The sequence below is a fragment of the Hemitrygon akajei genome, chromosome 1 (genome assembly GCF_048418815.1).
Source record: "Hemitrygon akajei chromosome 1, sHemAka1.3, whole genome shotgun sequence".
Lineage (NCBI taxonomy): Eukaryota > Metazoa > Chordata > Chondrichthyes > Myliobatiformes > Dasyatidae > Hemitrygon > Hemitrygon akajei.
The window spans coordinates 102,957,502-102,983,808 of NC_133124.1; the positions used below are offsets into that span (position 1 = coordinate 102,957,502).

The window sequence follows — 26,307 nt, forward strand, 5'->3', positions numbered from 1 at the left end:
GACCTACCAAAATAAACCACCTGACACATCTGGGTTGAACTCCATCTACCACTTCTCAGCCCAGTTTTGTATCCTATCGATGTCCCGCTGTAACCTCTGACAGCCCTCCACTACTATCCACAAAACCCCCAACTTCTGTGTCATCTGCAAATTTACTAACCCATCCCTCCACTTCCTCAGCAAACACGAGGAAATCTGCAGATGCTGGAAATTCAAACAACACACACAAATGCTGGTGGAACACAGCAGGCCAGGCAGCATCTATAAGGAGAAGCACTGTCGACGTTTCGGGCCGAGACCCTTCATCAGGACTAACTGAAAGGAAAGATAGTAATAGATTTGAAAGTAGTGGGGGGGAGGAGGAAATGTGAAATGATAGGAGAAGACCGGAGGGGGTGGGATGAAGCTAAGAGCTGGAAAGGTGATTGGTGAAAGTGATACAGAGCTGGAGAAGGGAAAGGATCATAGGACGGGAGGCCTCAGGAGAAAGGGAGGTGGGGGGAAGCACCAGAGGGAGCTGAAGAACAGGCAGAGTGATGGGCAGAGAGAGAGAAAAAAAACAAACAACTAAATATGTCAGGGATGGGGTAAGAAGGGGAGGAAGGGCATTAACGGAAGTTAGAGAAGTCAATGTTCGTACCATCAGGTTGGAGGCTACCCAGCCGGTATATAAGGTGCTGTTCCTCCAACCTGAGTTTGGATTCATTTTGACAGTAGAGGAAGCCATGGATAGACATATCAGAATGGGAATGGGATGTGGAATTAAAATGTGTGGCCACTGGGAGATCCTGCTTTCTCTGGCGGACCGAGCGTAGGTGTTCAGCGAAACGGTCTCCACTTCCTCATCCAGGTCATTTATAAACATCATGAAGAGAAGGGGGTCCCAGAACAGATCCTTGAGTTACACCACTGGTCACCGACCTCCATGCAGAATATGATCTGTCTACAACCAGCCTTTGCCTTTTGTGGGCAAACCAATTTTGGATCCACAAAGTAAGGTCCCCTTGGATTCCATGCTTCCTTACTTCCTCAATAAGTGTGGCATGGGGTACCTTGTTAAATGCCTTGCTGAAATCCATATACACAACATCTACTGCTCTTCCTTCATCAATGTGTTTAGTTACATCCTCAACAAATTCAATCAGGCTCGTAAGGCACGACCTGCCCTTAACAAAGCCATGCTGACTATTCCTAATCATACTATGCCTCTACAAATGTTCATAAATCCTGCCCCTCAGGATCTTCTCCATCAACTTACCAACCACTGAAGTAAGACTTACTGGTCTATAATTTCCTGGGCTATCTCTACTCCCTTTCTTGAATAAGGGAACAACATCTGCAACCCTCCAATCCTCCAGAACTTCCCGTCCCGATTGATGATGCAAAGATCATTGCCAGAGGATCAGCAATCTCTTCCCTCGCCTCCCACAGTAGCCTGGGATACATCTCATCTGGTCCCAGAGACTTATCCAACTTGATGCTTTCCAAAAGCTCCAGCACATCCTCTTTCTTAATGTTTATATGCTCAAGCTTTTCAATCTGCCATAAGTCATCCCTACAATTGTCAAGATCCTATTTCGTAGTGAATAATGGATCAAAGTATTAATTAAGTACCTCTGCTATTTTCTCCGGTTCCATACACACTTTTCCACTGTCAAACTTGATTAGTCCTATTATTTCACACCTTATCCTCTTGCTCTTCGCACACTTGTAGAATGCCTTGGGATTTCTTAAATCAAGTCAAGTCGTCACTTTTATTGTCATTTCGACCACAACTGCTGGTACAGTACATAGTAAAAGTGAGACAACGTTTTTCAGGACCATGGTGTTACATGACACTACAAAAAAATACGTAACTACGTAAAAGCAATACAGAGAAAGCTACACTAGACTACAAACCTACACAGGACTGTGCAAAGTGCACAAAAACAGTGCAGGCATTACAATAAATAATAAACAGGACAATAGGGCAAGGTTTTAGAACAGGCTCTAGGTATTGAGGAGTCTGATAGCTTGGGGGAAGAAACTGTTACATAGTCTGGTTGTGAGAGCCCGAATGCTTCGGAGCCCTTTCCCAGATGGCAGGAGGGAGAAGAGATTGTATGAGGGGTGCATGGGGTCCTTCATAATGCTGTTTCCTTTGCAGATGCAGCTTGTAGTGTAAATGCCTGTGATGGCAGGAAGAGAGACCCCGATGATCTTCTCAGCTGACCTCACTATCTGCAGCAGGGCCTTGCGATCTGAGATGGTGCAATTTCCGAACCAGGCAGTGATGCAGCTGCTCAGGATGCTCTCAATACAACCCCTGTAGAATGTGATGAGGATGGGGGGGGTGGGAGATGGACTTTCCTCAGCCTTTGCAGAAAGTAGAGACACTGCTGGGCTTTCTTTGCTATGGAGCTGGTGTTGAGGGACCAGGTGAGATTCTCCACCAGGTGAACACCAAGAAATTTGGTGCTCTTAACGATCTCTACCGAGGATCCGTCGATGTTCAGTGGGGAGTGGTCGCTTCGTGCCCTCCTGAAGTCAACAACCATCTCTTTTGTTTTGTTCACATTAAGAGACAGGTTGTTGGCTCTGCACCAGTCCGTTAGCCACTGAACCTTCTCTCTGTAAGCTGACTCGTCGTTCTTGCTGATGAGACCTACTACGGTCGTGTCATTGGCGAACTTGATGATGTGGTTTGAGCTGTGTGTTGCAGCACAGTCGTGGGTCAGCAGAGTGAACAGCAGTGGACTGAGCACAGCCCTGGGGGGCCCCCGTGCTCAGTGTGATGGTATTGGAGATGCTGCTCCCGATCTGGACTGACTGAGGTCCCCCAGTCAGGAAGTCTAGGTTCCATTTGCAGAGGGAGGTGTTCAGGCCCAGTAGGCTCAGCTTTCCAATCAGTTTCTGAGGGATGATTGCGTTGAATGCTGAACTGAAGTCTATGAACAGCATCCGAACGTATGTGTCTTTTTTGTCCAGGTGGGTTAGGGTCAGGTGGAGGGTGGTGACAATGGTGTCATCTGTTGAGCGGTTGCGACGGTACGCAAACTGCAGAGGGTCCAGTGAGGGGGGGCAGCAGGGTCTCGATATGCTTCATGACAAGCCTCTCGAAACACTTCATGATGATGAATGTAAGTGCAACGGGACGGTAGTCATTTAGGCAGGACACTGAAGACTTCTTCGGCATAGGGACAATGGTGGCAGCCTTGAAGCACGTTGGAATGGTGGCGCTGCTCAGGGAGATGTTGAAGATGTCATTGAGAACATCTGCTAGCTGGTCTGCACATCCTCTGAGCACTCTACCAGGGATGTTGTCTGGTCCAGCAGCCTTCCGTGGGTTGACTCTGCACAGGGTTTTTCTCACATTGGCCACGGTGAGACACAGCACCTGGTCATTTGTAGGAGGGGTGGACTTCCCCACCGCCACGTCATTTTCCGCCTCAAACCGGGCGTAGAAGTTATTCAGCACATCTGGGAGGGAGGTATCACCTGCACAGTCAGGTGATGTTGTCCTGTAATTGGTGATGTCCTGGATGCCCTTCCACGTGCGCCGCGTGTCGCCGCTGTCCTGGAAGTGGCTGTGGATTAGCTGGGCGTGTGCACGCTTTGCCCCTCTGATGGCCCGGGACAGTTTGGCCCTTGCTGTTGTTAGAGCTGCCTTGTCGCCTGTTCTGAAGGCGGAGTTGCGGGTCCTCAGCAGCGCACGCACCTCCGCGGTTATCCATGGCTTCTGGTTAGCGCGTATAGTAATGGTGTTGGACAGAGTTACATTATCAATGCACTTGCTGATGCAGCTGGTCACTGATGCTGTGTACTCCTCTAAGCTGGTAGAGTCCAACTTGCAGTAATCCTGCTTGCCAAGGCCTTCTTATGGCCCCTTATGGCTCTCCTAATCTCATTCTTATAATCTTCTTAATCTCTATCATTACCTAGTTTTTTGAACTTTTCATAAGCTTTTCTTTTCTTCTTCACTAGATTTTCAACAGCCTTAGTTCACCACGGTTCCTGTACACTACCATCCTTTCCCCGTTTCACTGGAACAAACCTACGCAAACAGCCACGCAAATATCCCCAGAATATTTGCCATATTTCTGCCGTACATTTCCCTGAGAACATCTGTTCCCAATTTACGCTTCCAAGTCCTTGCCTGATACCCTCATGTTTCCCCTTACTCCAATTAAACACTTTCCTAACTTGTCTGCTCCTCTGCCTCTCCAATGCCATGGTAAAGGAGATAGATTTATGATCACTATCTCCAAAATGTTCTCCCACTGAGAGATCTGACACCTGACCAGGTTCATTTCCCAATACCAGATCAAGTACAGCCTCTCTTCTTGTAGGCTTATCTACATATTGTGTCAGGAACCTTCCTGAACACACCTAACAAACTCTAACCCATCTAAACCCCTTGCTCTAGGGAGATGCCAATCAATATTTGGGAAATTCAAGTCTCCCACAACAACCCTTTTATTATTACACTTTTCCAGAATCTGTCTCCCTATCTGCTCCTCGATTTCCTTGTTACTATTGGTTGGTCTACAAAAAAAACAGACAGTGGAGTTATTGATTCCTTCCTGTTTCTAACCTCTACCCACAGAGACTCAGTAGACAATCTCTCCATGACTACCTCCTTTTCTGCAGCCGTGACACTATCTCTGATCAGCAGTGCCACGAACCCACCTCTTTTGCCTCCCTCTGTGTCCTTTCTGAAACATCTAAAGTCTGGCACTCTTAGTAACCATTCCTATCCCTCAGACATCCAAGTCTCTGTAATTGAAACAACATCTTAGCTCCAAGTACTGATCCACGCTCTAAGCTCATCTGCTTTTCAAGTCAAGTTGCTTTTTATTGTCAATTTGACCATAACTGCTGGTACAGTACACAGTAAAAACAAGACGTTTTTCAGGACCATGGTGCTACATGAACAATACATAAACTACACTGAACTACGTAAACCAACACAAAAACTACACTAGACTACAGACCTACCCAGGACTGCATGAAGTACACAGAACAGTGCAAGCTTTTTTCTCAGATCTTTAAAATGTGCTTGTTAGTTAGTTGATGCATGAATTTCATTTTCCTGACAGTTTAAATTGGTGAAATTTTGATCATTTACTAAAGCAAGACCAAGGCACTGATGAGCAAAAGCTATGTAGATATTAGTGTGGGCTAGTGAGTAATGTAAAGGTTAGAGGGAACTTCTCTAGATATGTGGAAAGGAAAAAAAAGATTAACATAAGCTAAAGCTAATGTGGATCTCCGATAGAATGAGATAGCAGAAACTACTTTACAGTATAAGGAAATAAAAGTGAAATGAAATATTTTGTGAGTGTAGTATCATTGGCTGCAAAGGATACAAGGAGTTCCTCACAGAAAAATAATTTTCAAAAGAAACCTACTAAGTAAATTTCCCTCCATACAGACCAAGTCTTCCTCTTTACAGTAATAATCAGCCAAGAGATGACCCATTAAACCATGTCATATCCTGCAGGGCTTAACCACTAATGTTCCATGACCCAGTAATCTCAAAGCCTTGGTACATATTTTCTACTTTTCATTGAGTATAAGCAATCAGAATCTTGGTGCAAAGTATACTTTGTTTGGATCAGTTTCACAGTGCAGGTATAAATGATTTGAAAGTCTTTGGTTAGCTGTTCTATGTACATGGTCTCTAGTCAATATTGTAGCCATATCAGTGAACATAATACAACATACATATCCATCGAATTGGTATTCAATGGATAGGGCAATGCTATGGCATATTTAGAATTTTGGCAACCCTGGCAAGACCAACATTTACTGTCCATCCCAAACTGTTCTTGAAGTGGAGATGATGAGCCAATTTCAGAGACCTCTGCAGTAACTTCCACAGGTCTATTGTAATAGAGTTTTAGACCCAGTGACAATGAATTGCTGGTAATATATTTCTAAGTCAGACTGGTGGTCAAGATGAAGAAAAACTTGGATGTAGTGAGATTTGCAAGAACCTGCTTTCCTTGTCCTTAGTGGCTTTGCCGCATGCAGCCATAGGCTTCTTTTCTTGATGAGCAGCTCCAAAGGAAATTGAACATTGTGCAAAATAAAGAGCAAACATGCTTACTTCCAACCATATGATAGAAGACAAGACATTGAAAAAACAACTAGAGATAATTCAACCCAGGACAATGCACTATAGAAATCTTACAATGTTGTCCAGTGGTTTCTTTATAAAGGTTATGGTTCCTACACGAGAACGTTTCCATTTGATTACAACTGACTTCAGTTTTTCCTCAATGCTGTAGTATCATACAAGTGCAACTCTTATGTCCAAGGCAGTCACTCTCAGCTCATCACTGAAATTTAGCTCTTCGCTCCACATTTGGCCAAGGCTCTGATGAGATCCAGAACCAGCTGGCTCTTAAGAAATCTAAACTGGGAACTGGTGAAAAGGTTATCAGTGAGCATGTTTTGGACAGTGCTTTTATTCTTCTGTTGAATAAGAACGGATTAATTGTGAGGTAATTTACCAGATTCATCGTCTTGCTTTCAGTGAACAGCACTTAGCTTTTTCACATTTTGGGGTAAATGCCGATGTTAAAACTGCACCAGAACACTTGGTTAGAGATGCATCTATTTATAAAACACAGTTTTCACTACTACAGCTGGTGTGTTATCTGGTATCATAACTTTGTGGCATCCAATGGTCTCAGCTGCTTCTCAGTATCACTTAGAGTTGGGTTCCCAACCTAAGGTCTGTGTACCTCTTGCTTAATGGTATTGATCCATGGCACAAAAAAAGGTTGGGAAACCCTAACTTAGAATGAAACAAATTAGATGCACATCATTTTTGCTGCTTAGCACATGTGTAGCCATGGATTAAGTCTTCACTAGATTGGGTCCTCATCACTTTTGAACATGCATGGTGCTGGTCTTTGCTTGCTCCTCTACACTTCTCACTGAACTGAGGTTGATAGCAAATTTACAATTCAGGAAATGCTGAGCTGCTGCAACCAATGCTCTGCAGCAATTTTGGATATCTATTTCACTAACCCAGTGGGTTAACATTTCAAGCCAAAGAAGATCCATCATAGTTCATTAATGAAGAATTCCCCATGAAACTCCATTTAAAGATACACAATAGAGTACAAAAGATGAAGTCTCAGCAGGTGAACCAATGCATTTTATTTCTGTCATGTCAAATGAATCTGATCAATGCAGTGTGACATTTCATACATAGTCATTTCTCACTAGCACTCTCTCAGTATCAATCCTATTGCTTTTAACAAGGGGAGACTCCAACTGAAAATGCAACATAGAACCAATGTTTCACCTCAGCATGAACCCCCCCCCCCCACCAAACCTCTCATGTTTCACTACCTTTTGTTGGAGTCCTCACTTTGAGGTGGCCATGATGTATTGCAAGTGCCTAACAAGCCAAGGAATTCTTCATAGCAAAGACCAAACACAATCATTGGCAGAACTAAAAGACAGTCATGGCATGAATTTTAAGTATTTCATAATGGTGTGTTCTGCTGCAGTGAAGCTCAACTTTTTAGGGGAAAATAAAAGTAGATACCTTGATATCATCAAAGTATAACCAGAGCATATTCAAGTGACCCATACGATATCAGTCATCTTTCTGGGAGAGAGATGGCAGATTTTGTAGTAGTAACAACAACTAGCACACCAGAACAACATCTCTGTGTAATTTCTGAACCTGTAGTACTCAATTTCTCATAAAAGAAATAATCAGTTGACTTTGCCTTGTAGTCTGTTGATACTATAGAGGGTCTTAAACTAGTGTTCCAAGAGGCTGTTCTGGAGTTATTTAATTATGTGGATGGCAGACACTAATTAAAATGGATTGTCTTCAAACAAAACTTTTATAATTTAACTTACACCGATATTCAAAGACCATTGAAACCAGTCATTGGATATAGGGCATTCTGATTCCACATTATTGTAATTATACAGGTGAGGACAACAGATGAACGTTCATGTTTCCTGGCCTTCATTGAAACTGTCATGTTAAGAATAGGGAAGATGCTAAGTGGCCATCTCTTGTATTAACACATTGTTAAAGATTTATCCCTGCTACTTAATACATCGTTCAGAACATGTCTGCTTTGTCACTTAATAATCAGGCTGTCAGTATATTTACAGTGTTATCTCACAATACAAACAAAAGAGGTAGATTTTGTGTGTGTGGCTTTTTGTGCTCAGAGGCTCTTGGACAAGCACAGTAATATATGAATAGTCAAAGGGGTTCTGCCAGATGAGATGTGCTACCATTATGACGATGTAATCTTGGAAAAGTTACTTGCAAAATGTCAGTTAAGGAATCTGAATAACTTTGGCATGTCCCCTTTGGCCCACACTATTTATTTATTTTTAATCAATGCATCATTAAAAGTACTCTATCCAGGTGCATCATGGCTTGATATACATCCGCCAGAGACTGCAAGGAACTGCAGAGTTGTCAACAAGTCTTGCCCATCATGGAAACGAGCCTGCCATTCCTTGACTCTGTCTATACTTCTTGCTACCTCAGTAAAGCAGCTAACATATTCAAAGACTCCAACCCACCCAACACATTCTCTCTTCTCCCATTAGGCAGGAGATACAAATGCCTAAAAGCACATACCACCAAGCTCAGGGTCAGCTTCTATCTAGCTACTATAAAACTAATTAACATTCCCCTAATATGATAAGGTGGACTTTTGACCTCAGATTCTACCTTGTGATGGCCTTGTACACCTTATTGTCTCTTGTATTGCACTTTCTCTATAACGGTAACACTCAATGCACTGTTGTAATGGAATACAGGTTTCCCCCACCATCCGAAGGTACAGCGTTCCTATGAAATGGTTCGTAAGCCAGAATGTCGTAAAGTGAAAAAGCAATTACCATTCATTTATATGGGAAAAATTTGTGAGCATTCGCAGACCCAAAAAATAACCTACCAAATCACGCCAAATAACACATAAAACCTAAAATAACAGTAATATATAGTAAAAGCAGGAATCATATGATAAATACACAGCCTATATAAAGTAGAAATACTTCTCTGCAATCATTGCAGCACTGTCTACTGTAGTGAAAATCTCATGCCAGCGCCCTCGGCGGCACTCGCAGCAGAAACACTCGGCGCAAGCGCTCTCGCAGAAGCACTCTCTCTGGTAACCTTTAAGCTATGAAGCTGCCAAATCATACCAAATAACAAATTGTACCAAATAACACATAAAAATACACAGCCTATATAAAGTACAAATAATGTATGCACAGTGTAGTTTCACTTACCGGAATTGGGAAGACAGTGAGGACACTGATGATGGTGTGTTAGGCTGAGTCGGAGGTTAGGGTAGTGGGAGGTACAGAAGACTGGGGTGTCATCTCATCATTGTCTGTTTCCATCAGGGCAGGCAGGTCATCTTCTTCTATGTCTGCCTGCCTCGATGTCGAAGGTCGAGGTTCGTCGTCTGCTGTGGCTGATGTGGGAAAGCTTGAAAAACGACAGTATGCTTGACTGCTTAGCCTCACGCATTTTTCTATCATATGGTTCTTTGTAAGCACTCAAACCATCCTGCAAATATGCCCTAAACTTATGTACTCTTTCAAAATTAAAGTCATACTTTTCTGCAATCATTGCAGCGAAAATCTCATGCAGTTGCTTCACGTTCAGTTCCTGGACGACTTCACTTTCGGTCCGTTCGCTACTGCGTTCGGTTTTGATTGTTAACTTTTCCTCTTGCAATTACATCAGCTCTTCATCTGTCAGTTCATGGTCATGGGATGCCAAAACCTCTTCAACATAATCTTCGTCAACTTCCACAAGCCAAACTCACTTTGTCCTTACTTCATTCACCACGATCGAAACGCTTAATTATGTCTAGTTTTACACTAAGTGTAACAGCCTTACGAGCTCTTTTAGGCTTTTCTGATACTTAGAAATCTTCTTGCTAACGGATGCACAAAATAAATTGACACAAAGCACAGATGCTCACAGGCACGTGTTTAAGCAATGCTGGCTAGAATGCAGTTCCGGGGGAGGAGCTTGGCTGCTCAGGGCACGTGCTGCCTTTTCTCGTAACAATGAAAACACCTTCTGTTAGCGAAAGCAGGTAACTAATGTCGGTCTTCCGTAACAGCGAGGTGTCGTAAAGTGAACGTTCGAAAAATGAGGGACACCTGTAATCTGTTTGGATGGCATGCAAACCATTCTTTTAAACTGTACTTTGGTACATATGACAATAATAAACTATTTATCACGGCATAAAAGAATGGGGCAGTTTGTCACTGGCATCAAGCTCTGGCCCAACATCTGTTGCAGCCTCAGAATAGATAACAAGTGCAGTTACCAGGACTAGAGGATGTGAGATACAGCAAGAGGCTGGCTAGGCTAGGTCTTCATTTCTTGGAATACAGTCGGCCCACCTTATCCGCAGATTCTGCATGCACGAATTCAACCAACTCTTCCAGCACTCGTTGTTTGAGCATGTACAGACTTTTTTCTTGTCATTATTCCCTGAACAATGCACTATAACAACTACTTTACATAGCATTTACATTGTATTAGGTATTACAAGTAATCTAGAGATGATTTAAAGTATACGGGAGGATGTGCGTGGGTTATTGTGGATCCGGATCGAAAAAAATCCGAAGTTCTCTTACTAAGTAAGTCGGAACAGGTACATTCGGTATTATTTAGCGTCAGTTAGTCAAACGTTTGTCTTAGTATAGTATATATTTTACCTTTCTATGCATATCAAACACTTAAGAACGTATGTTTCAGCACCGGGCTTGGGAACGTTAGTTCTCGGGACTCGGGACAGATTGCTCCCGAGTGTGCTTTCCACCGTGCTGGGTTGATGAGAGTATTAAAAACCCAAAACCCAATAATTAAACCACTGCGTTGCTTAGTAATAATTGTAGCTTTCATTGGGGCAGAGCCTTTCTCACTTTATCCTTTAAAATTGTTCTGATCATTGACCGACTGTAGCCTAACGCTTTTCCAATGACTGATGGCATTTCAGCTCTTTCCGATCGCTTTATTATTTCCACTTTATTTTCAATCGTGATCGTGATTATTTTCGTGAACAGAAACACTGCGCATTCAGAGCTCTGGTGCCGGGTCCTAATGTCCAGTGCACTGAGACAGGTTAAATAAGGTCTGGGGTTCCGCTGGTTCCTAAGGTCCACTGGATGGAGACAGGTTACATAAGGGACTTGAGCATCCGCGAATTTTGGTATCCACGTGGGGTCCCGGAACCAATCCTCCACGGATTAGGAGGGCCGACTGTATAGGAAAATGATGGAGACCTAATAGAAATGCTTAAAATTAGGAATGGTAGAGATAAGGTAGATGGTAAAGCTTTTTCCCAGGGTAGGAGAGTCCAAAGGTGGGGGCCATAGATTTAGGTCGAGAGGGAAAAGATTTAAAAGTGACAGAGGGTCAATTTTTTCATGCAGAAGGTGCTGACTATATGGAAAGAGTTGCTAGAGAAAGTGCTTGAGACAGGTGCAGCTTTAAGAAGCATTTCGATGGATACGTAGGAGCAGGCTGAGAGGGATGAGGCTAAAAAGGGAAATTGGAAGTAGCTGTATGGGCACAGTGGTTGGCATGGATTTGTGGGTCAAAGTGTGAACTGGGATGATGTTTTTTCAGGGAAATGTACTATGGACATGTGGTCGATGTTTAAGGATCTCTTGCAGGATGTTAGGGATAAATTTGTCCCAGTGAGGAAGATAAAGAATGGTAGGGTGAAGGAACCATGGGTGACAAGTGAAGTAGAAAATCTAGTCAGGTGGAAGAAGGCAGCATACATGAGGTTTAGGAAGCAAGGATCAGATGGGTCTATTGAGGAACATAGGGTAGCAAGAAAGAAGCTTACGAAGGGGCTGAGAAGAGCAAGAAGGGGGCATGAGAAGGCCTTGGCGAGTAGGGTAAAGGAAAACCTCAAGGCATTCTTCAATTATGTGAAGAACAAAAGGATGACAGGAGTGAAGGTAGGACCGATTAGAGATAAAAGTGGGAAGATGTGCCTGGAGGCTGTGGAAGTGAGCAAGGTCCTCAATGAATACTTCTCTTCGGTATTCACCACTGAGAAGGAACTTGATGATGGTGAGGACAATATGAGTGAGGTTGATGTTCTGGAGTATGTTGATATTAAGGGAGAGGAGGTGTTGGAGTTGTTAAAATACATTAGGATGGTTAAGTCCCCAGGGCCTGACGGAATATTCCCCAGGCTGCTCCATGAGGCAAGGAAAGAGATTGCTGAACCTCTGGCTAGGATCTTTATGTCCTCGTTGTCCACGGGAATGGTACCGGAGGATTGGAGAGAGGCGAATGTTGTCCCCTTGTTCAAAAAAGGTAGTAGGGATAGTCCAGGTAATTACAGACCAGTGAGCCTTACGTCTGTGCTGGGAAAGCTGTTGGAAAAGATTCTTAGAGATAGGATCTATGAGCATTTAGAGAATCATGGTCTGATCAGGGACAGTCAGCATGGCTTTGTGAAGGGCAGATCGTGCCTAACAAGCCTGACAGAGTTCTTTGAGGAGGTGACCAGGCATATAGATGAGGGTAGTGCAGTGGATGTGATCTACATGGATTTTAGTAAGGCATTTGACAAGGTTCCACATGGTAGGCTTATTTGAAAGTCAGAAGGCATGGGATCCAGGGAAGTTTGGCCAGGTGGATTCAGAATTGGTTTGCCTGCAGAAGGCAGAGGGTCGTGGTGGAGGGAGTACAATCAGATTAGAGGGTTGTGACTAGTGGTGTCCCACAAGGATCTGTTCTGGGACCTCTACTTTTTGTGATTTTTATTAACGACCTGGATGTGGGGGTAGAAGGGTGGGTTGGCAAGTTTGCAGACGACACAAAGGTTGGTGGTGTTGTAGATAGTGTAGAGGATTGTCGAAGATTGCAGAGAAACATTGATAGGATGCAGAAGTGGACTGAGAAGTGGCAGATGGAGTTCAACCCGGAGAAGTGTGAGGTGGTACACTTTGGAAGGACAAACTCCAAGGCAGAGTACAAAGTAAATGGCAGGATACTTGGTAGTGTGGAGGAGCAGAGAGATCTGGGGGTACATGTCCACAGATCCCTGAAAGTTGCCTCACAGGTAGATAGGGTAGTTAAGAAAGCTTATGGGGTGTTAGCTTTCATAAGTCGAGGGATAGAGTTTAAGAGACGCGATGTAATGACGCAGCTCTATAAAACTTTAGTTAGGCCACATTTGGAGTACTGTGTCCAGTTCTGGTCGCCTCACTATAGGAAGGATGTGGAAGCATTGGAAAGGGTACAGAGGAGATTTACCAGGATACTGCCTGGTTTAGAGAGTATGGATTATGATCAGAGACTAAGGGAGCTAGGGCTTTACTCTTTGGAGAGAAGGAGGATGAGAGGAGACATGATAGAGGTATACAAGATATTAAGAGGAACAGATAGAGTGGACAGCCAGCGCCTCTTCCCCAGGGCACCACTGTTCAGTACAAGAGGACATGGCTTTAAGGTAAGGGGAGGGAAGTTCAAGGGGGATCTTAGAGGAAGGTTTTTCACTCAGAGAGTGGTTGGTGCGTGGAATGCACTGCCTGAGTCAGTGGTGGAGGCAGATACACTAGTGAAGTTTAAGAGACTACTAGACAGGTATATGGAGGAATTTAAGGTGGGGGGTTATATGGGAGGCAGGGTTTGAGGGTCAGCAGAACATTGTGGACCGAAGGCCCTGTAATGTGCTGTACTATTCTATGTTCTATGTTCTAAATTGAAAGGACCTGTACCTGTTACGTATTGGTCTATGAGTCTATGTAAACCAACATCATGATCTGTTTTATTAGGTAATTCCAAATGAGCATCTAGACTAATTACAGTCACAATAATTGTTATCCATAGTGTTTAGTTTCAAGCTTTCCATGATAATCTCGATAGTGACTTATTGCAGTAGCTAATAGTAAGGAAACAAAAATAGAATGTCACCACCACAAAAATATTTAAAATATATTTCATACACTTTCAAATGATATTGCTGGTAAAATAATTTCTATATTTTTCACAAAACTGAAAAGTCAGAGCAGGGAAAGGCCATTTTATTCAATGGCCTGTGCACAATTTTGATTATTATAAACTGCTTTCCCAGATGTATTCTTTTTTCTGAGAGAAGAAGCCAGAGTTTTACTTTCAGCTCCTACATATCCCTCAGGACACTGAATAAGCAGAGTGATAGAGGATACTATACAGGAACCCATGAGAAATGATTAAAATCTCTTCAGTGAACTAAGCTGATGATTCATGAGCAACAAAGTGGCATAGAAACTATGAATGTAAGTCAGCATAACATCACATATGTTAACCAAGTGGGTTAAAAACTAAATGTAACATTAATTAGTTAATGAGGGAAAGGAAAAAGGGATGAATTTCAAATGAATAGTACTCCCCTGTGGGTCTTGTTCAGCTTGAGGCAATGCAAGTTCTAATGGCTCTTTTGAGATGTGGTTTTATATTGATGCTTGTTCAGGGGCATAATCCCAATCTATGTCATGCTTAAGGGTTGGTATTCAATGATGCTTCTACATTCTGCGTCACCAATTCTTCAAGAACAGCAAGGAAGAAAATCAACCTTGTAACTAATATCTCTAGTTTTACAAAAATGCATTTTGCTTTGCCTGAAGAATTCAGAAAAATCAGCACGAGAGTAAAACAGCATGGAAAAAGGCCTCTGGCCCAACTCATCCATGTGTATCAAGATGCCCATCTTCGTTAGTCCATTTGGCCCACATTTGTAACATACCTTTTATCCTTTGGAACATGTATTTTAAATATTGATATTGTACAAGGAATGAAGTCTCAGTCTGCCCATCTTCTCCCTACAACAGACCCTTGAGTCCTGCCAAGATTCTTGTAAATCTTCTTTATACACTTTCCATTTACTAACATCCTTCCTATGAAAGGGTAACCAAAGCTATACATAATACCCATTTGTAATCTCACCAACATCTTGTACAACTGCAACAATACCTCCCAATTTCTAAACTCAGTATCCTCACTGATGAAGAGCAGCAGATCAAATACTTCCTTCACCACCTTGTCTACTTGTGACATGTCTAAAGACCATTCTTTTCTTGTCTTTCAATGGAGAAAGATTTGAAGAATATCCTAATCATCATGATCAGACAAGCTACATGCATTACATGTGAAAAAAAATCACATTTGAGAAAGGTAACAGATGAAGTGAACGGAGTTTGCAAACAATCCTTGTATAGCTGTGCATTCAATAATTATCTGTCATGTGATTGCACAAAAGCTTCAGAAAGGTTTTAAAAGAAACATAGCTTTTGGTAATTGCAATATGATGAGAGATTGTGCCCATGTACCACATCAATTTAAAATTATGCACCTCACTATAAATATATCTTACACCAACAAACATCAGATCAGCAAAGAGCTCAAAACCAAAGCCAAATGTGCATCATCAACTACTTACTGCTCTTTCTCACAAGGGCAGGGTCAGTATAAGTGTCACTCTCATGAACTTACACCGCTCTTAAAAAGAGTGACTGTGAAAATTCGTAAAAAGCAATACAACATGAGGAACAAATTCACTTTTAAAAAATTATTAATGTTTGCCCTTTTGTTATATATGTCATGCTTAAGGGTTGGTATTCAATGTTTGCCCTTTCTAATTTGTGGCATTGTGTACGCGTGTCAGGTATCATGTTGCAGCTGTGCAGAACATTGGTGAGACTGTATTTGGAGCTTTGAGTGCAGTTTTGGTCACCGTGGATGCAAGTGCACTGGAGTGGGTGCAAAAAAGATTCATATGCATGTTTCCTGGACTGGTCGGCTTGAGTTATAAGATGAAATTGGATAGGCAGTGACTACTTTTCCTAGAATGGAAGAAGCTTAGGGGTAACCTTACAGAGATTTATATAATTGCAAGAGGCATAGTTAGCATTGATAGTCACATATTTTTCCCCAGTATATGCAGATTTAAAACTGGACAGCACAGGCTTAAAGTCAAAAGATTTAAAGTGGATCTCAGAAGCAAGTTTTTCCCATTCAGAAAATGGTGGGTATATGGATGCAATTGCCAGAGGAGGTGGAAAAGGTAAATAAAATTATAATCAAAACGACATTTCAACAAGTATATGGATTGGAAAGGATTAGGGGGCATGCAGGCAAAAAGGGATTAACATAGATAGGTATCTTTATAAGTATCTGGAATTCACTGTCTGAGAAAGTGGTAGAAGCAGAGTTGCTGACAACAATTATGTTGTGTCTAGATGAGTAGAGAAACTACCCAAGCCTAGAATGCTATGGACTAAACTGGAAATGCTTGCCCATTAGACAGTGTGGATCTGGTGGGCCAAATGGTCTAGGTCCATTCTTTATGACTCTTGATGACATGCAACGTTCATTTCGGGATTGAAACTTAGGTGTCCTCTACATCAATCATTTCAACATAATTGGTCATTTTACCTGATTTCACAGCACTTCTGGCATTTGTGACTCCAGTTCTGATGGGAACAGAACTGCTTTTCGCAAGTTTGTTGGCAGATACACGATACAACACTCCCCCAATGCATCGCATGCCTTTTGTTTTCCATCTCTGCTGAAGGAACCTGTAACTATTGCTCACTCTGGCTCGGTTCAGCAGGAGTGACCTGCAAGAAAAGAAAGAAGAGAACCTCATCAAATCAGGAAATAGAATAAGACTCCGGTGAAAAGCTAGTTTCTGCTAAAATTTCCTCCAGTAGTTTCAAATTTATGCTTTATTCATCTGATTACTTTTGGGTCTTTAATCCTTTTTCATTGACTGTCATCATAAAAGATATAAATAGAAAGCAAATACATTTGATTTCTAATTTATATCAAGTTCCAATGAAAGGGCATTGACATGCAACATTAACACTGTTTCTATTTCTACAAATGCTGCCTGAGCATTTCCATCATTGACTATTTCTAGTTTAAAGTTTCAGTAGTTGCACTTCTTGGGTTTTTAGGCTATTATTTTAGTGCTGCATAATTACTTCTGTGATAATTTATGTGCAATTCTCAACAATTATGAAAACAAAGCAACCACCCCTATTCATGTCATTCTTGGGATGATACTAGGCCTGAGCAATGCTCTTTTGCACTGTTAAAGGGGAACTTGGATTATCTTGTCAAAGGGTGCCCATTGGATGACACTCCCACGGCAATATGGATTGAACTGGCAATAAACTGAAGACGCAGATACAAGTAAAATACCATTTAAATCCTTGGTTTCTTCTCAACTCAGTAGTCTACATCTTTTTGCCTATATACAACCAGTTACCATATTCAATTACGCCAAGCCACCTTCTCCTCTCCACCATCCTCAAATAGCGCAGACAATCTTCACTTAAGCTCTCCTCATCCAGTATAATCCCCGCCAGCCATGCTACCTGGAGTGGTAATGAGGAATCCAGGTAAGTTCGTCTACTCAATTAGCCATCCTTCAACTGGGCCTAGGAAAAGGAAGACCTGGTGGCATATTTTGAATGCAATAAAGTGCAATTCCTGGTAAGCTAACTAAATTTTGATAGTGTGGGATAATCAGGAAATTTCATTTTCTGCCTCATCAATGCAATTGCAGCGCATCCTTTAAGTTGCACTTGCTGTGAGAGGTTGCTTGGGAGAAGTCAGAAGAGCAACTTTTTCTAAAGTATCTTTAATTTTCTTAAGACTAATAGTATATTTTCAATCGTATTAATCAATTGTAGTGACAACATTGTGTACTAGTCAACCATGACAAACAGTCAATGTACTAAACATAAAACAGCAAAGCTTACACAAACAACTAACAAATCTCTTGGAGGAACTCAGTGGGTCAAGCTGTCTCAGTAAGGGAGACAAGCTGTCAAAATTTTGGATCAAAATCCTCCATCACTCTAACACTGAAGAGCATGTCAAGAAAATTCCATAGAGGTGCAGGGCACAAATGCAATTCCAAGAAAAAGATACTGACTGATATGAATGAAAAGTGGAACTGAGAAGAAACAATTAAGTAGTATGGCTCCAGTAACAAGAAACCTTTAATCCCAAATAAATTAGAGCTACAACTAAACTCATGTAAGGGAATAAACCAATATAAGTTGATACAGTTATAAACAGAATCAACTAGAAAATTCACTTGCAAGGTAGGAATATGCAACAGTTCTTAGGCAGCATTCTGTAAATACTCAATCAGATAGTAAACTGAGCACCTTAACCGCAGAGAAAAATATAGTTAGAAGATTAGTTAGTTGAAGGTTAGTGTTGTCCTTTAACGCTTACATACGGTTCGGGTCAAATTTGACCCGAACCGTATGTAAGGGTTAAGGTGGTAGCCTTTGATCAGTGCTTCTCATCAGTGTCAAACATTTGCATGTTTAAGCCTCAATCTAGAGACAGAGGACTATTCAGGATCAAAGTTCATCGTAATCCTGAGGGAGCAGAACTCCCTCAAGGTACCATCTGTCACGAGATATTAAATTGAGTGCACTTCCACTTGTAAAGATCTCAACCAGAAGTTTTGGCCAAGATTTAAACCATGGGTGCCACTGTAGCATAGCAGTTAGCATGACACTATTACAGCTCAGTGCATCAAAGTTCAGTTCTCAATCCCAGTGTCCTCTAAGGCATTTGTAGTCCTCCCTGTGGAATGCGTGCCTGTTCCCCAGTTTCCTCCCACAGTCCAAAGACATATCAGTTAAGCTAATTGGTCAATGTAAATTGTCCCATAATTAGTTTAGGGTCAAATCGGGGTTATCGGAAGTTGCTGGGCAGTGCAGCTCGAAGAACCGGAGGGGTGTGTTCCATGCTGAATCTCTAAATAAATAAAAAATAAACCTCAACCAATATCATCAAACAAGTACTTTATTATTTTTTAGGCACTGTCAGCAAGTCTCCACAGGAACAGAAGATTTGAAAATCACTTCATATGTGATTGGTTGACTCATGGTTGAATTACATGCAACTACTTACTATCTAGGTGGGCAGTCAGTACTCAGGAATGCCCACTATGTCAGCATCTCTGCATGAAAATTAGCAAAGAATATAATTGTGTTTGGCCTGTGGTTAAACACAATTTTTTTGAGGAACTAACATGTGCAGAAGATATATAGAACATATTTATGGCACTTAATGAAGCTGACAACAGTTCATTTTGAAAGAAATATTCAATGCAAAAGCATAAAACTGATATGGGATGGTCGAAATGAAGCTATGTGGGAAATTGTCTGGGATGACATTAGTATCAAAGGATGAAGTAGCTGAGGATCCAATTCTAGCATATGACAGATTGATGGAGCACATCAAAGAAATTCCATAGGGGGTTCACAGCAGGGCGGAAATGCCATTCCAAGAAAAAAAAGTATCGACTGCTCTTGCTAGAAAGTGGAACTGAGAGGGAACAAAATATATTATTCACGCATTAATGCAACTAATGTATGACGTGTTTCACTTCCTGTATTACATGTTAACAAATTTCCAAAGTTGTTTGACAAGAAAGCATAATGGATTATTCAGGTGGTAAAGTAACTCTGCTAGTTTGCATATTAAGAAGTGAATAGCTCGAGATGGTTGCAATGAGAAATCCAATTAAGTGACACTGGTGGTTTTGCATATAACGAGGTTTAAAAATACAATAATGCAATAAACAAACATCTCATAATCAAAGTGATAATCAATATAAGAAAATAGAAGAAATAGGTTTGGTAAAGCAGCCAACACAATCAAAGACTGCACCCACCCTGTACCATAACACTTTGTTCTGCATTCTATTTTTGTTTTTCCTTTGTAAAGCACTGATTTAATTAAATTATCTGTGTGGATAGCATGTAAAACAAATTTTTCCACTGTAACTTGGTACATGTGACAATAATAAAACAATGTATTTTCAATTGTGTAGCTTTGAAAAGAAATAAATGATCAAATACATACTGTAACTAGGTAGGCCAAAAGTTAAAATTTACTCAGAGTCTGAATGTACATCACAATTTTGAACTAATTACACTTACTTAGAGTAACAGTCAATATTCTCAAATTTAAGAATGCACAAAATTAAACCTTGGTCAACACCATGTTAATCCCTCCCTATATATGAGGTGCACTTCAAGAAGGCAACTGCTGTTTCTAATGGCAAACACGAGGATATCTACAGATGCTGGAACTTCAAGCAACACACACAAAATGCTGGTGGAACACAGCAGGCCAGGCAGCATCTATAGGAAGAAGTACAGTCGTTGCTGTTTCTAATGGCATGGCCCAGGAGGGGAAGACGTGGTCAATCTTCATCAGGCATCTTGTCCACAGCCATTCTAACCACATGGGTAGCCCTGAGTTGACATCATCTGATAGAGTCCTTGATGTATGCAAGCCTCCACACAACGTCAATGTGTTGATCCAGGTCATGGAAGAAGAAGACAATATCTGTCTTCAAAGATCCCTACCATCTAGCCATGCCATCTTCTCACTGCTACTATCAAACAGGAGGTACAAAAGCCTAAAGTCCCATACTTACCAGGTCAAGAACCACTACTTAGCTTGAATCATTCCATTCCAAAAACAATCTGCACAACCTTAATCACTGAGTCTAGCAACACCTTGACTGCTTTGCACTATGATGGACCTTTCTTTTTTGTTCTGATTGTGCTCCCTCTTGTATTTGTTATTATGACAATAAATTCGACTTTGACTATCCCAAGTTCCCTTTTAAAAACCTTTAGAGTTATGTTCTATCATACCTTTACAGAGAAATACAGAATATTAAATTATCATGGTCAACATACATCTCTGATGCTGATTTGCATTATTGATTGATGGTGAAAATGATAGTCATTTTGGTCTCAATCATTCCTTCCAAATGTCCTTTTTTCTGCAGAAAGAACAAATCTACTCATTGATCTTTCATTTGAAACTTGTTCAGCTTAAAACTGTGTGTCTTGAGCTGACAAATCCATCTGAAAACCCTAACAATTCATAGTCTAAATAAAACAAAATTCCCTGTACTGGATAAGATTATAGTGAGCACTGGGAGATCTACGTTAGCTCAATGGCTTCAAGGTAAGCACGTTGTACACCATCTTGACAATGATGCAAGGATGGGGGCAGGCATTTGAACAGTTCGTCAACTTTTATTTAAGCTAATATCAAAATACTCAAATAAGTTGTTGCCTTAACTTGAGGAAAAAAATTTAAGCAAACCTTTCATTAAAAAAAAGATAGAGGTTAGAACTAATGAAATAATAGGAAGGGCAAGGACTTAGAGGCACCAACCCTACATGCAGAGGGACCTATAATTTCCCTTTCAAGAAATGAGCTGTGCAGTCTAAAAGGTATAGTTAGCAAGACATGTTTCTGTGGGGGATTTCATTAAATGACAAAAAGGAAAGGTATTAAGTGCACATAATGAAGGCAGGAGTGTGTATACTGCCTTAAGACACTTCTCTTCGTGTGGTGTAATGGGTGGCATGAACTCTAACTTCAAATCCATTTCTAATTCATTTGAAAGACTGCAGCAAATTATCTGCCTTCAATGTGAAAGCACCAAACCAATTTCCTCAGAATAGAAGTGACAATACTGTAGAATTTATCACCATAACCTTGACTCAGAGGTTGTGTGGCATGCTGAAACCCTACACAAAGAGCATTGAATAAGGGTCGACGACAATAAATACAAGGGGAGATGGGGAAAAATGATTTTAAAAATCTGGTAGAGGAAAAAATTGTCCAAGACCAACACGTATGTATTACTTTGTAGTTTACGGTCAATAACTGTCAAAGTGTATAAAAGGATTTCAATTCATTTTTGTACTGGAATCATTAATTGCACAAATAACCTTTAGTGCTTTTTGACAATTTAGGCCTTGTGACTACGTTTTTTTCCCTGGTGGCTGCATTGCAACTAAATCAACAACAAAATATATCTAAACCACAAAGTAACCATTACACTGAAATTAATGTACATATCTTAAAGATTGCCTTTTGTCCTCATATTAACTATTTTGTATCAACCATGCTACAAGGAGAGAGAAAACAGTAATGAGTGCAGTCAAAGAATAGCAATTGAGAAACTGTATAAAATAGTTAAAAAAGCTCCATTCAAAAGTATTTACACAATGTTTTCTTTTTCCATTTAGCAGAAATATTAATCCTAACCTGTTCCTTGATGTTCTTTTAAATGATAATACAAACAAGAGTAAACCATTCATCGAGTTTATGGTTCAGCTGTACTACAGCTTTTTTAAACTCCTGTTCCAAATCCTATGATCCCCTTAAACAACAATTTTAGACAGCACAGTGACAAAGATGAATTAAATCCCAACCTCCGTGCTGTCAGTGAAGCGTTGGCATGTTATCCCAAACCAGGTGGGTTTTCTCTGGATGCACCACAAGCTAAACACATGCATATCAATAGATTAACTTACCAATGTAAATTGCCCTAAGTGTGCAGTTAAGTGGTAAAATCTAGGGTCAGTTGAAGGGAATATGGGGAAAAATAAAAATGGAATCAGTGTAAAATGGCAATTGGCAATTGGTGTAAATTTGGTGAGTTAATGTCCATGTTGGTATGTTCCAAGCTACAGGCTTCTATTACATTTTTTAATCAGATATTAAGATTAAGACTGATTCAGTGACTGATTACACAAGATCAAGTGACACTCTGGGCTTTAGTTAAGGAGTACAAGAGTACAACTGGAATTTCGATAGTTCAGACAGAAGTTAAAAATCCAGTTAAATTATTGGGGAAAAAGACAGCAGACAGGTCATTCACCTTAGTGGGGTTCACCTTAGTGGGGTTTTTGAACATGCATCACAATAATGTACATTCAAGTAAAACATATGAGACCCCTGGTTTCCTTGGGCTGCATGTCATAGGGAATACACACATCAGCCCTGCCAAATCTGTGAGATTGAGAGGGTCTCCCACCTCAAACCCCAGTTTGTGCGGATACTGTATAATGCTAAGAAATAACAGACAGCACACTGTATATGATTAAGGGAATTACATTTATGAATGTTAACTTAATTAAAGGAAAGAAAAGAAAGAAAAAACACAAAAAGGGCCCATTATAGTTAAACCGTCAAATGTGCACAACTTGGAGCTCAACTCTTCCAAAAGTCATTTTCACCAATCCTCAGTAGACCCCTGCCCCTTGCTCCATCGAATCACGGTTCCCCACCGAGTCAGATCCTACAACCGGTTCTCTCCAACGTCAGAAATTCTCTCTTCATCTCCTGCTGAACAAAGACCCCCCAGCTCACACTGATGTCAGACACAAAAAAAAAACCACTCACCTGGTTGGATAGCTCATATTCCAAAGCGCCCGTTATATGTTTAACTATAACCCACACACTGCTTCTACAGAAGCAGGGGCAGCTATTGTTAACCTTTATATCAAGTAGTTTTAGTATAAAGATATGAAATTAGCTTGGCTGTCCCCCTACCTGCATAGACAGAGGCTAAGATCCAGAGATTAGAACAGCAAAGAGATGGTCGCAGGGGGGCAGAGGAGCAGCTAGAGATTGCTTCGAGTCGGGAACTGTGCTGAGCGCAAGAACTCATCTGCGGATCCGAATAAATATACCACGGTTGTCAGAGATTTTATTAAAACAGTTGTAGGAAGTATGTCCCCACAAAATCATTCAGAATCATCCCCAACCAGAAGTCCTGAATGAACCATGAGATCCACAATCTGCTCAGGGCCAGATCAGAGGCACTTAAACCTGGCGACCAAAAAAGTTACAAGAGGTCCAGGTAAGATCTCTGGAAAGCCATCTCACAGCCAAAGTGGCAATTCCAGCCACTTAACTTGAATCAACGAAGAAATCTCGACAGTTGTGACAATACTTGAATGATATCACCTCTTATAAAGTAAAATCGGGCTTCTCTTCTAAATTAGCTCAATACCTTCTAGGCTTGCTTTGACCTCCAAAACATAAAGGAATTATCATGAACTTCAAGAGGGTGAACCCACGAAAAACATCCAGCCCAAAATACCTGGCCAAGTACTAAAGACCTGTGCTGATCAACTGGCTGGAGGGTTCACTGCATTCTTCAACCTCTCGCTTCAGTAATATGAGGTACCCACCTACTTCAAAAAGGCTTCAACTATACCGGTGCCTAAAAAGAACGTGGTAACCTGCCTCAATGACTATTGTCCAGTCGCATTTACAACCACCATACTGAAGTGCTTTGAAAGGTTGGTAATAAAATATATTAACTGCTGCCTGAGAAGTGACTTGGATCTGCTCCAATTTGCCTACTGGCACAACAGGCCCACAACAGATGCCATTTCATTGGCTCTTCACTCAACCCTGGACCATCTGGACACCACAGATGCATACATCAGAAAACACTTTATTGACTACAACTCGCCATTCAACAGCATCATCGTCTCAAAAAAAATTGAAAACCTTCAAGTCCTTGGCCTCAATACCTCCATGTGCAATTGGATCCTTGATTTCTTCACTTGCAGACCCAAGTCAGTTCGGATTGGCAACAATATCTTCTCCACAATCTTCATCAGCACAGGTGCACCACAAGGCTGCGTGTTTAGCCCCCTGCTCTACTTGCTTTATCGTTATGATTGTGTGGCTACGTACAGCTCCAGTGCCATGTGCAAGTTTGCTGACAATCATGGGCTGAATCAAAGGTGGAGATGAGTCAGCATATGGGAGGTTGTCTGAATATCTGGCTGAATGGTGTCAAATCAACAACCTCTCACTCATTATCAGCAAGACCAAGCAGCTGATTATTGACTTTAGATGGAAGAAACTATGTCCCTGAGTCAGTCCTCATCAGATGATCAAAGGTAGAGAGAGCCAGCAGCTCAGTGTTGTTATTTCAGAGGACCCGGCCTGGACCCGGGATGCAAGTGTAATTATAAAGAAAGCATGGCAGTGCCTCTACTTCCTTGGGAGTTTGCGAAGATTTGGCATGACATCTAAAATTTTGACAAACTTCTAGAGATGTGTAGTGGAGAGTATATTGACTGGCTGCATCACTGCCTGCTATGGAAACACCAAAGCTGTTGAATGGAAAATCCTAGAAAAATTAGATACAGTTAAGTCCATTACGGATAAAGTCCTCTCCATGATTGAGCACATCTACACAGAACGTTGTCAAAGGAAAGCAGCATCCATCATCAGCGACCCCCCACCACCCATATCCTACTCTCTTCTCACTGCTATCAGGAAGAAAGTACAAGAACCTCAGGACTCACGGCACCAGGTTCAGGAACAGTTAACACCTCTCAACCATCAGGCTCTTGAACCAAAGGGAGTAACTTCATTTGCCCCATCATTGAAATACTCCCACAATCTATGGAATCACTTTCAAGGACTCTTCATCTCAAGCTCTCAATATTTATTGTTTGTTTATTTAGTATTATTTCTTTCTTTTGTATTTGCACAATTTGTTGTCTTTTGCACACCAGTTGAATGTCCAAGTTAGTATAGTTTTTCATTGATTCTATTATGATTATTATTTTATTATGGATTCATTGAGTATGCCTGCAAGAAAATGCATCTCAGGGTTGTATATGGCGACATTTATGTACTTTGATAATAAACACACTTTGAATTGCTGCAATTATAAAAACGTTTCCTGAACCCATCTGTGAAGTTCTATGGAAACCTCTGAAAGTTCTGCCTTATTATTCCATTATTTACACTACTTATTTTTGTAATTTGTTCTGCCTATGCATAATTACATATCAACTAAATAAAAGCATGCACATGGGAAATGGCTTTAAATGGTGTATTCACATGGGGGGGGGGAGAAGAGGTGGGGGAGGGGGGAGAGAGAGAAAGAGAAAGAGAGAGATAAAGAGAAAGAGAGAAAACAATGTGCATGTGTAGACAACAGCACATATGCAAACAACAGATCAATACATAGTGCTAAGGAGGGGGTTGTTTGCTCTAAAAGAATAGATCCACACGTTACACTTCCTCCCTCTTTAGATTAATACAACATAAGCTGTATGTGTACAAACATTCAATTCCCTTTAACAAACCCATATTCCAAATAAACATGCTTGCAGAACAACAGTCCATAATAACTTCACAGTTCTAAAGGTTCAGGCTTTTGTGTGATGCTCTGTTTCTTTCAGGATAGTGCCTCTGGACCTGTGGAGTGGCATATGGTTTGGTAGGTGTCTTGACTAATTCAACATTCTCAGCTGCCGGTGTCATGTTGCTGTCCATGACATTATCACTGAGAGGCAATTGTGGTGACTACAGTGTGTCTGTCTTGTTGGATACAGTCAACTCAGGTGTGTTCTTCAGTTGAGCATCCAGTATCTGGTCCACATGATGTCTCCATGTTTGATCTCCAA

General features: G+C 41.2%; 1 protein-coding gene across 1 annotated transcript in view; it reads right to left on the reverse strand.

Annotated features, from left to right (window-relative positions):
• The window catches only part of zc3h3 (zinc finger CCCH-type containing 3), a 265,179-nt gene that overhangs the window by 93,282 nt on the left and 145,590 nt on the right, over positions 1–26,307 (reverse strand). The window contains exon 5 of the mRNA XM_073048635.1: positions 16,445–16,629. Coding sequence (XP_072904736.1) covers positions 16,445–16,629 — 185 coding nt within the window. The remainder of the gene's footprint in view (positions 1–16,444; positions 16,630–26,307) is intronic.